The sequence below is a fragment of the Cryptosporidium sp. chipmunk genotype I genome (assembly GCF_004936735.1).
Source record: "Cryptosporidium sp. chipmunk genotype I strain 37763 chromosome Unknown contig_17, whole genome shotgun sequence".
Lineage (NCBI taxonomy): Eukaryota > Apicomplexa > Conoidasida > Eucoccidiorida > Cryptosporidiidae > Cryptosporidium > Cryptosporidium sp. chipmunk genotype I.
The window spans coordinates 13,089-25,245 of record NW_027125614.1 but is presented as its reverse complement, the minus strand read 5'-3'; the positions used below and the strand labels follow the sequence as shown (position 1 = coordinate 25,245).

General features: G+C 33.6%; 4 protein-coding genes across 4 annotated transcripts; all 4 read left to right on the top strand.

The window, feature by feature from the left end:
- Window positions 1-613: 613 nt before the first annotated feature.
- On the top strand, window positions 614-2,680 carry ELE39_001051 (bruno with 2 RRM domains; the record flags this gene model as incomplete). The annotated part of the gene is made up of 1 exon (XM_067344090.1): window positions 614-2,680. The coding sequence occupies one exon, from the start codon at window positions 614-616 to the stop codon at window positions 2,678-2,680; it is 2,067 nt and encodes a 688-aa protein (XP_067200128.1).
- Window positions 2,681-4,725: 2,045 nt separating this feature from the next.
- Window positions 4,726-5,952, top strand: ELE39_001040 (uncharacterized protein; the record flags this gene model as incomplete). The annotated part of the gene is made up of 1 exon (XM_067344079.1): window positions 4,726-5,952. The coding sequence occupies one exon, from the start codon at window positions 4,726-4,728 to the stop codon at window positions 5,950-5,952; it is 1,227 nt and encodes a 408-aa protein (XP_067200117.1).
- A 691-nt stretch (window positions 5,953-6,643) lies between these two features.
- Window positions 6,644-10,780, top strand: ELE39_001407 (uncharacterized protein; the record flags this gene model as incomplete). Its single annotated transcript, XM_067344446.1, has 1 exon — window positions 6,644-10,780. One exon carries the CDS (start codon window positions 6,644-6,646, stop codon window positions 10,778-10,780), a length of 4,137 nt encoding a protein of 1,378 aa, XP_067200484.1.
- A 386-nt stretch (window positions 10,781-11,166) lies between these two features.
- ELE39_001396 (uncharacterized protein) lies at window positions 11,167-11,607 on the top strand (the record flags this gene model as incomplete). Its single annotated transcript, XM_067344435.1, has 1 exon — window positions 11,167-11,607. The coding sequence occupies one exon, from the start codon at window positions 11,167-11,169 to the stop codon at window positions 11,605-11,607; it is 441 nt and encodes a 146-aa protein (XP_067200473.1).
- Between the last annotated feature and the right edge of the window lie 550 nt (window positions 11,608-12,157).

Below are 12,157 nucleotides of genomic sequence, written 5' to 3'. Positions count from 1 at the left end.
ATAAGCAGAAACAAACAAAAAAACTTTCTAAGAGAGAAAAGAGAAAAAAAAATCAGTTATCATTCTATTCAACACATGCATTAAAGCTGTTCATGAAAAAATTCTTCTGTACAAAACCCGCCCACATGTGGCGCGCGGGGGTCTATCTCGACTAGTTTACGAGGAGGTCTAATGAAAAATTTAACATAAATAAGGTACTGCCGAGAGAGCCCGCCTTGCCAGAAATAAAAATTTGTAATAAAAATGTCATTAATTGATTATTAAACAAAATGGTGCATAAATCCGCTAATAAATAAAATGATTATTTAGAGAGGCAAAATAATGCACGTAAATAAAAAGTAATGGGGAAAAAAATAATTAAAAAATTTTCTGGCGCACAAGAGAGTTGGATTAATTTAAAGACGTCTACCGGTAAATCGATAATATTAAAAATAATAAATATATTTATATATATTTAATTGCTATACTAAAAATAAAGTAGAGAATTCGTGGTGAAGGACCATTCTTTCTTTTGGTCTCTTTGATTAGGTTAATCAGGGAAGTCATTGGAAAAAGAAACATTCAAGTTATTGAATTAAAGAAAGCTAAGGATTGGTGATGTTGAGTATTTAAAATGGATAATCAAAGTTACAGAGATGTAACAGATAGTAGAGCATTTTGGGTGAGTGACAAAAAATGCCAGGGGTTTTCACAAGCAGAACTAGGGGGAGGTAGACAAATAGTTTCAGATTTAAACAGAGTATCTCAGGCACTATTTAACAGAAGTAATAGTTTTCCAGCTTCTTTTTGCAGCAACAATGAAGAAAGTTATTTTGTGAATTTTGACCAAATTACTGCAATGGGAGAAGATCAACTAAATCCATTTGTTGAGGGTATACGTGATGCAAATACACTTTTTCTAGATGATAATATCAGTTTTATTGGGTCAAAGGAGACTGATAGTTACTTTGACAATACATCTAAATACCAAAGATCTGTAACTATGGACTTTTCAAATAATTCCAAATATCCTGGTATCTGTTCGTATTATCCCAGAAATGCTAGTTCTGTCAATTACTCTAGATCTAATAGTGATTTAGCGAGGTTTTTGGAGAATAAGGATGAGTTGGAAACTTATAATACAGACAATTCATTGACTCGTGATTCATCTGGATCAAGTACTGAAAGTACTGGTCACTTTATTTATGGTTCTTCTAATGGTTGCATAGAATATGGAAATATTGAAGGTATGGTTGATTCTAAGCATTCACATTATTGTGGAGTCAATATGGTTAGAGCAATGTCTTCTCCTAAGAGAGATAGATTCATTCGGCAGAGCGATTCCTTAAGTTCTTTAACAAGCGATCAGCTTAAGGATATTGGGTTTATTAATAAGCAAAATAACAAGAGAAGATCCAAACGAGGTTATGCCCCCGTTAAACTTTTTGTAAACAGAGTACCAAAACATATGACAAATGAAGAGTTGCTCAAGATTTTCAATAAGTACGGGTTGGTTGTTGAATGTAATATAATTCGGGATTCCAATGGACCAAAAGGTTGTGCTTTCGTCAGATTTTCCAATATTTATGAAGCGCAAAATGCAATTCTTTGTATTCATGGCAAAACTGTCTTAGACAAGGAAGTTGGGCCAATTCAAGTTAAGTACGCCGATGGAGAAATTGAAAGGTTAGGACTTTCTCCTGATGTTCAGCCATGCGGTGAATCTGTCAAAGTATTTGTTGGTAGTCTTCCAAAGAATTGCACTGAAGATCAACTTCTCCTACTCTTTAAGCAATTTGGCCATGTTGATGAGGTTCATATTATTAGAGACAACAACAAACAAAGCAAATGTTCTGCTTTTGTCACTTTCCCTCGAAAGTTCATGGCAGAGAACGCGATAATGTTTCTTGACAAGAAGTACATCTTTGATAATTCTAAGAGGCCTATTGAGGTCAGACTTGCCAAAAGCAGAGCTAAACAGAAGCAACAACAACAACAACAACAACAGCAATCCCAAAGTGGTAATTGTGGACAAAATAGTAGTCTAAATCCGAACCACTCCGAGTTTATCACAGGTAATATGGGATTTGCAATGTCATATAATAAAAAGTCCTATGGAGGATCTTCTGGGATACAGGGTATGACGTTGAGAGGTGGAGGGGGAGTAGATTTGTTTGACTCTATTCCCGAGACTTCTCCACAGCAGATGCAGTTTTCGGGCATTTCAGATGCCCACCATAATATGGATGTTGCTATGCAGAACTTTGTTCTCGGACATAGTCTTAATCATGGACATCATCTCAGCCATCAGCATAATGCTCATAGACATGGTAACCATTCTAAAGTTACCACAAATGGTGCATCTAATACTAATACTGCTATAAATAATACTAATACTGCTTCTTCTATCAATAGCAGTAATACTAAACCTAATACAAACTCCTCAATATTGATGGGAGTGAATTCCAGCATGACCAACCGGATTGATTCAGTTCCCAATGTAGCCCATGGCATGAGGAATTTGGATCATATGAACCAGGAACTTGTAAATGGACCCAAGCGAGGAATGCATATGAGTACCAGTCACTCCTCACTAATTAATGATTCTTGTCATAAAGGAGGCCCAAAGAATGAGGATCAAATTAAATTTACTCCTCCAACATTGTTGGATTTCTGGGCAAAGCCAATTCTTAATATTTAATTACACTGAATTTATCTTCCAATCCACCAATTAAGCTTAGTAAGTCAATCTTGAGTTGTAAGATTTAAAATTTTCAGTTTAAACAGTAATAATCAAATTGAAGTAGTGCGAGTTTTGGGGGGGTTTTATGCCCAACTCCCTATATTTTAATAGAACTGACGTTCCATGCCTTTAATTTACTGGGATTTTTCCACTTCCTCTTTTTATCAGTTAGATCCCACAAAGAGAAGTTTTCATTATATGGATGGTCTCTAATACACCCACTTGACTTTTTTTCAAGTTTTAATTCTCTATTTTTTGTGACTAAAAAAAAAAAAGCCAGTGCCACCTTTTCTTCGACACGTCATTCCTGTTTTCTATAATCATATAATACCTACAGCAACTAGTATCACTAGCAACGCCGTTGTTTTCTATAGCAACTGGAATTAGACTTCATTAAGAGTGCGATAATAGTGAGAGGAGAAGAGTACGAGGAAGAAAAAGAAAATGGTAGTAAATGATGAAATGCAGCTGTTGGGCTTTTTCTTCTTTTTTTTTTTGGCGCCAAGATCATGCAAATTTAACAACGGTAGATAGCCTGATGGTGGATCTCTTTTAATTATTAATTTTATTATTGTGAGCTGGTGCTTTTAACTTTTATATACCTGTAAGGGGGTGAATAAGAAAGTGAGGAGTAAGAAGAGAGGGAATGAACATGTGGAGGTTTATTACGTTTGTGAAGTGATTTTTTTTTTTTGTAATGTATGTAATTAATTGGAGAGTACTGGTGAAGAAAAATCTTATTTGCGGAATAATTAATGCAATTTGGGTGAATTAAGTTTTTTTGAAATTCTATTTAAGCAAATGATATAGAGATGAATCTACTTTCGCTTCCTTAATACTATGCTAGGCGAAGAAGTTTAATAAGACAACTTTGGATATTGATTAATAAACTTTAATTTGTAGATGATATATTGTTAGTTATGAAGCTACTTGGGTGAAGTAAAGTGGAATGTACTACTCTTATGGCAATTTGTGATCCATTAGGAGTTAAATCTAACAAATAGATTGATTATTCTTTCAATTAGTTGAGAAATAAACTTAATAGTTTTTTAAGCCTTTCAATGTCTTGATTGATTTTTGATGTTTTGTAGTAATGGCTTACGGAATGTTTGTCATTAGTTATTCTTAGACTGAGTCTATTACCTTTGGATTTTTGCACCTTAATGACGAGTTTAGTCTGGATAGTTTTTTTAATTTAAAGTAAGGAAGCAGGGGGAATTTTGGATTAATTAATAGGTATTATATGGCTTTCAGATAATACATGAGAAAATTGGCCAAAATCAGCAAACAAAGAGTAGAGAATAGTTTGGTTTTTTGAAACGAATAAAAAGTGTCCAAGAAGAAGTTAGAGCCAGGAAAATCTGACCCTAAATCCTAGGTTTCCCACTTGATTTAGGCCAATCTAAGCAAATGTATGTCTCTAACTTAACTTACCTTTATTGGGTTTTCTGAATACAAAGAATACCCAGCAGTTTCAAATTCTCCAAAGTCGTGAAAAAGTACCATAATTACATAGAAATATAATTATTAAGAACCAGATTTGTTTTTCAGAAGAGATCTTTTTGCAAACTCAACTTATGTGCTTCCTTTTTCTCAAGATCCAGACAAGTCTTGCTTTTATTTTTTTTAAATTGGACTTTTTTTGCAAAAAGTTTTGGCGCCATACTTGGTTAATTTTTTTAAGTACTGAGGACAAAAGTACGGAATAAATATCGAAAAGGTTAAAAATAGATTAGTTTAGAATAAAAGAAAGGGGGTTAATGGGATTAATGAGGAGATTAATAGTTGATAAGAATTTCAAAGGACTGCAATTTATGCTATTTGGAAGTAAAAATCATTAAACTTCCATTCAAGTACGGCTTAAGTTTAATTTTATATTTATCCTAGTCTCTATTTACAATGCATGCGCTTTACTTTTAATTTTTAGCACAAAATAATATAATGGATAGCAATAAGTTTGGCGCGAATTAAATTTTCTTAATTAAAAGTAATTACATGTTTGGATGAATTTGTTGGTTTTAGGGGTAATTTTGATAGATGCTGTGCTATTAGTGGTGAGGGAATTTGCTGTGACTGCTGATAGGAGTCCTGGGTTATTTCTCTATAGGAATCCAAAAGTCGGGGTGATTCCTGTTTCAGTAGGGAGTGGGTCTGGAGATTTAATTGTTCGTATATGGGAGGAGAGCGTGAGATCTGAGTGGGAAGGGGCTGGTGAAGAGGGACGAAGAGAGTGTTTGATAATAGGTAGGGGAGTAAGCTGTGGAGATTCTGATTGCAAAAGGTATATGAAAGACGAGCAGGGAGTTGCAAGAGTTTGCAACTACAAGGAGTTCACACCAGAAAATAAATGGATTCCATCTTTTATTGATTCAGATTTACCTACTTGTAGAGTTTTCGACCTAGGGAATATTAATGGAATTAGGAACACATTATCAGAAAGTTTATTTAATTCTCCAAGAGCATGTTTGTGTACTGGAGGAAACAAAAGTGAGAATTTTAAAATTCTTAGTCCCTCAGTATCTGGAGACGACGTTGGAGGATGGAGGTTTGAAGTATTTAAAGATAATATGGAGGTTCCAAAGATATACCCTTTTGACAGATTTATCGTTGATGTCAGAGTTTTAGTGAATCCCGGTTGGGACTTTGAGTTTGTACTTTCCACAAGTTCGCTACAGATAAACAAGGTAGCGTTTTCAATAGTTTCTCTGAAGAAGAACTATTTGTGTCATGGGTTTCCAGAGGATGAGTCTCTCCAAATTCTACAGCCTACAAGCTTGACTTCCAAAGGAGGTCAGCTTATACAGACCTACTCCTGGAGTCCAAGTAAATCCAGTAATCATATAAAAGGTGACCTATTCGACTACAAGTTTCCCGTTAACCAGCTAACAACCACACACTATTACCTTTGCTACTACCATCACTACAATACTGATTCTGGCCACCTTCTTGGAAATGTCTATTTTCGACTAAATCCCGAGGATGCCACCCAAACATTTTCTCTATTACTGCTGATCATTATATTCACCCCTCTAACCTTTTTTTTGATTCACATTATTATTAGCTCAAAATACAAAACTAACATTGAGCAGCTGCAGGGATATGTTTTATTTGAAGACAGGAATCAGGTGAGTTTAATATTTTTTCAAAGTTTTCCTATTTTATTTTCCCTTTTAGATCAAACATCTTTTGGAGTTGCCCGCCCTTTCCAATTTACAGGTACTTTAAGATAAAGAAAAAAACATTTTTGTAGTAAAATAAAAAAAATCTCATTAATGTGGTTTTCAATTTTTATTTCTTTTATCCGAAAAAAAGGATAAAGTGAGTAATGATTGACTCTATTGACAACATTATTCGTAGGATTACGAATGTTTTATTCGTACCTCTTACTCTTATGAAGGATATTTTACTACTAAATTGACGAAAGCTTTCTAAGACAGATTCATAGTACTTATTAGGTATTATCTCATCATAATCCACGCTGAGATATTAAGAGTCTAATAAGCCTCCAAAGTCTGTCACATTCATCTTTTTAAGATTTATTTTTCCGTAATTATCCTAATTTGTTTTTCTTCTTAATTTCGCCGAATTTCCCGCCATTCATAGCTTTAAATGTTATTGGCGCCAAGTACCGAGATCATGTAAAGTAGGGTGTAGTTTTGAGAAAATAGGGGGAGAAAATATATATCTTCAGAAAATTTAGAGTAGCTAAATAATTTACTTTTTTCTGGATTAGATGGGAATGTACGTAGAATATTAATACTCTCACAAGACTTTAACCTTTGCAAGCTAATTTTGAGAGGTTCTGGGAGTTTGTTTTGACGGAAGAGATAAAGATTACGAAAACAATATTCTGAGTGAATAGATTTGAATAATTTCCTATAACACGCACACACACAGAGGTGGCTTTGCATTCACATTGAGATGTCTAAGGATGAGAAATCAATCAAAGAATTGCTGAGTGAGTTGGTAAAAATTCAGATCAGGAATAGCTTACAAAGCAGTAGTCATGAGAAAAGCCATGAAAATTTGATAAGGAGGATAGAAGATAAGGTATGGACGAAGATTCTTTCCAATAAGACCAAGAGGAAGCCGGTGGAAGATTCTGACTACATTAACTTTCTAGATTCCAGTCTATCAAATATTGTAGTACAAAGTCGTGTAGGACCAGAATCTTTGGAGAATATGAATATGATTATAGATCAGAGATCTAAGCTTGTAGAGACTCAAATGTTTTGTTTTCTACCATTATTTATTTTATCTCAAAATCTGGTTAAACACCATTACCAAAGTTCTTCAGGATCCTACATTTTACAGATGATGTACATTCTAATTGGATCTTTGGATTGTTATAGTTTGGACTTTTGGCAGAATAAAAGCTTGGTTAGAGCTTACCAGTCTGACTTTACTTGGAGATTGAACTCCATAATGCAGGGAAACTTGAGTGATTCTCTAATGAAGGTTAGCAGAGAGAATATGGAATTAAATTTCGACTTTAAAATATACTTTTCTACATTTTCTTCACTACTCTTTAAAAGCAATGCCTTTAATAAAACTCACAGGGACTTTTGGATGGATGTTATTTCAGATTTTGCTCTTGGAATTGTCACTTTTAGGAGTTTAACTTCTGATATGTATCTAAATGAGGAAAGTTGGTTCAATAATGAGTTAACCAAATTGACTATGAATTTAGAAGAAGTCGAGATTTCCAGAGAAACTGATAAAATTGCTGAAATTGCTTTTGGAAACGAAAGCTTTAATTTTACTGACGATAACATTACAAAAGGTACCGGATCTAAAAATTCGTTGAATCCAAAAAGAACAATTTCTATAAATCAGAACCCAATGGCCCCTAAGACAAATAGAACCTCTTTGCTTGCATCGTTTATTGGTAATTCAGATGATGAGTTAGATGAACTAGAGGAACTGGAATTTCACCAGGAAGGCAAGTTTAGCGAGGAGGAAATGGAGGCGAGAGTGGAGGTATTAGAGGATCTGGAGGCTGAAGAGGAGCTAGAGATTATTGATAATAAACAGAATCAAATTCGAAATCAAAATCAGGTTCTAGGAAAGAGCCAACATTCAGGATTACTTATTAGTACGGAAAGGAGCAGGGATACAAAGGTTATGGATTCTAAGGTCTTGAATATGTCTTCATTCAACTACTTTGATGGCCTATCCAAGTTAATTAAGGAAAAGAAAGAGGACACTGAAGATGAGAACTACAGAATTTGTAATCTCTCCAAAGTCAAACTTCCGACCTTATTGAGAAGAGTCTCAGGAAGAAGACAAGTACAGTACAATAACAATTACTTGGGATTTTCATGGGATCAGCAATATCTGAGTCTAAATAAGACTAACAAAATCTTCAATGAATCCATCTTGAACGTCCTTACTACAGAAAGGATTAAAAACTGTACTATTGTTAGTCCAAACCACAAAATTGGCAGCAGAGATGGCCATGTCTGGGTAAAACTAGATTCAGTAATGAAGTTGTTTCAAGGACTGGATTCAGAGGAATTTTCCCTCTATCCAAGACACCATAGAGTCAGGGAAGAGAGAAGAGCAGAGCTTTTGGGTTGTTATACCATATTTATAAATGATTACAACATTTACCTTGAACTGGTAGAAGAATTTGGAGAACTATCTCCTTGGATGAACTATTATTTTCAGGGAGATAAATTTATCTATACGGGAGCCGGTACAAATTTAAAGAAAAATGGCATTTTAGATCCAAAAAACGGCTTTAGGAACAATATAAATGACCGAGACAAGCAAATATTTCTGTCTCAAGATCTTGTCTCAATGATTTGTTTATTCGGAACAAAAATTCACTATTTAAGAAGCCTGGCAGAATTATTAATTTTACTGGGGGACAAGATGAATAGTGAACTAAAATCAGGATCTATAAACAAGAATGAATATTCAACATACAATCAGGTTATCAGAGAAGAAAGTGTGGTATCCATCAAAATCCTAGGGAAAGCTATTCTGGAGCTCTTACATATGTATTTAAGAGATATTGAGCTATGCTTTTCTAGAATTAATAGTGGAGATGGCCAGGTTTCGCATGTAAGCTCTCTTAAAACCAGTAGCTACCTCAATCTCATTGTTTTATTAGCTGAATTTTCTCCAGCTTTTGAAATGCTTGTTAGGATATTCAAATTAAGGACATCCTCGGGCCAAACTGAAATTAGAACTTGGAGCATCCCTCATGGATACTTTCTCTTGAGTTATATTTATACTTATTTATGGCAGTTTCAAATAAATCCCTCGTCTATCATTTCAAATAATCACTATCCAAACACTACCAGCCAAAAAAATATAAATAATAGGATAGATGAAGGTGTCTATAGCAGTGGTCATATTCTGAGCGTGATTTATAAAAGTCTCCAAAGAAGTATTTTCAGAGATAAGTTGGACTCTATTACATCAAGTAGTCAAGGTAACCATTTAGAGCTTGAGTTAAAAACAAATTTGGCCTTGCATAGGTCAGTCTTGAGATCTATAGTACCTGTGTTACTTAGAATCTTAATGATTAAAAGTATCTGCCTAAATGAAATTGTCCAAGATGATGAAAACATGGTTTTGGCCAAAACTAACCAATTCCAAAAACAAGATTTATCAATGTTTTTTACAGATACTAATCCCTTTATCCAGGATTTTGAATTTAATCATGTAAACGATTCTTTTTTGGATTCAGAGTCAGAAAATTATGATCATGGTCATAATCTAGAGTTAACACGTGTATCGGTACCGGTAAAAAATCTCAAAGGGGTTGAAACTGTGATAAAATTCAACCAAACAACAATAATGGAGTATTTAAGGAGAAATCAACTAAATTTTGATAAAGTTTATGAGATTTACTTTCAGAGTCTAGATCGAGCCTTTGAACAAATGAATAGACTGGAGTTTAATGTAAATGACTATATATATCTGGCCTTCGAGATTGGAGGACTACTTTCAGATAAAAGCTGGCAAGGAAGGAATTGCAGTACAGGAATATCGGTTCTAGGAGAGTTTGAATCTCTAAAGGAACTTATTCAGAACAAAATTAAGAATAAGAAGTTTGTTTTGCCAAGTGGGTATGGTCTTGTGAGGTCTGAAGAAAGAGGTGTCGGGAATTTAAATTGGAGAGAAAACTGCCATACAACTTATACAAAGCAGCTAAACAACTATATTTCGGTCAATGGTGACTTGCGGTACGAGAATTTATTGAGGTTAGTCTTTGGATTGGACTTAGATTTCAACCATTACTTTGGAAAGCAAATCAATATTCAAGAAACTTCTAGTACATTTGTAATACAGAAGATTGGAAAAGAACAAGGAGAGGAAGACCTGCTAAAGCTTTTCCAGATGATGGTTCTATTGGAAACTATCTCTAGAATATTTATTAAGCTGAAGGATTTTGTTGGAAGACTTGTTCTTTATATTTGGTGTAGGAAGTATACAACAGATTATAATTTATATATTAAGTTCTCTCAAGGTTACCTATATGATTCATTTTCCGATGAGCTTCAGAAGTTGATTTGGGAAATTGAGAGGAGTATTAGTAAAGTTTACGGCACAATTCAAGTAATAAAGGAATATTTGGTCATGTTATTTAAAAGATTTGACCCAAAAACACTAATTAGGAACGGAAACTACCAAGGTAAAGTACGTTATGATGATAAATGGAAGGTGGTTCAGAAATACTATTATGGGAAGTTATTTAACAATCTAAGTTTGGGTGAAAAAGGATTTCTATACTTTATAACCTGTCTAGTTTGCCAGATTTGTCTAGTGTTATCGGATCTAATTTCAAAAACGGACTCTTTCAGAGATCTTCCAAAAAGACCAAGTTCATTTTCACTTAGTAGATCTGAAGACCAGGATCTGAATATTAGTCAGAGAAACATTATACTTGAGTTTGTTGACAATTGGAAATCAAACAACCTTAAGGAGAAAGTTTCACAGTACTTCCAAATCTACGAATCTCTAAAGATTTACATTTCAGAAAATAAGAATATTTTTAGTGCAGAAAATTCTCATATTCTTTACTATATTAATAGTCAAATATAACTTTATTATTTTTAGACTGCTTTCCTTTTCTAACAACCCTTCTTCCCCCCCTCTCTTTTATTTCTATTTTCGTTTTATTAATTGAAACTAAAATGTTATTGCGGTAATTCCAAGTATTTCATTGGAAATTTTTTTAAAAAAACCACTGAATGTTCTGTTCTTAAAGAGAATTCAAACCTGAAGCTTTGAATTGATAGCTAATGTACACTCTATTCACTAGAAAGATGAGCAATTGAATTGATTCATCTTTTTTAATATGTAATGATTAGTATTTAGCAATTAATGAACAGATCATCACATTTTTTATACAAAAGCCAAATTCTGTTACCACTACTATTAACTGCATACTCTGAGAAGCTAACAACTATTTGTGAAATATAACAATAATGGACATTCCCTGTATGATTTTGAACGAAGATTTCACAGGAATTAACCAAAATACACTTAACAAATATCTGGAAGTTTACAAACAACTCCTAGATTTAATTCCAAACAACTTCCATGAACATATAGAACTAGAGGGCATAATTAAAAACACTAAATCCGTTAATGAAGAAAATACTCCTCATTATAATATTACTAGCACAAAATTTAATAGTTTAACACGTAATATTTCTAATAAATATTTTGGGGCTTGGCGCCAAACTGACTCCGAAAGTTCGTGTGTAAGAGTGGAGGAAAGAACAAGTAATTACATGTTTAAGGCTGAGAAAGAATATAACACTGAAAATGTTTTAAAAAAGAGGTTTCTGTTTTGGATTATAAACAACTACGAAAACCAAAGAATTCCCAACCTCAGCACTGTTAACCAAGATTCCACACTGTAAAATATTTTTTTAAATAGAGAATTAGACTATTATCGTTTAACTTTTATTAATTACCGCTACTTTTCTATACTTTCTTTATTTATAACTGTCCCTGCATTATTTACCCATAAATACACGCATGCATTTAGACAAGACGCGGCGCGTGAGTGCAATAATGGAGGTGAAGGTGAAATTTAAAGGTTGATGCGGACAAGTATTTGAAATAGAAGGGGGCGCATATATGGGAAGAGGAATGTTAGTAGAGTAGGAGAAATGGTTAAAAAAAAGTAAGAAGTCTACATGCCTCAATATTGAGTTTAAATAATAGATACTGGCATTATTGCTAGTATTGTTGATTATATAATTGTTGGCAATTAGTATTACTGGCAAATAAAAGTGGCAGAGAGTAGGGCTTTAGGAGTGAAATACTAAAATAAAGTAAAAAAAATTAATAGTAGAAAATAAAAGTAGAACTTTATCTTGCAAGAAATCCCTAACATAATGGTAGAAAATATAAAATTACGATGGAAGTTACACGAAAAAACGAGGACCTTAGAATAAATCTAAAAAA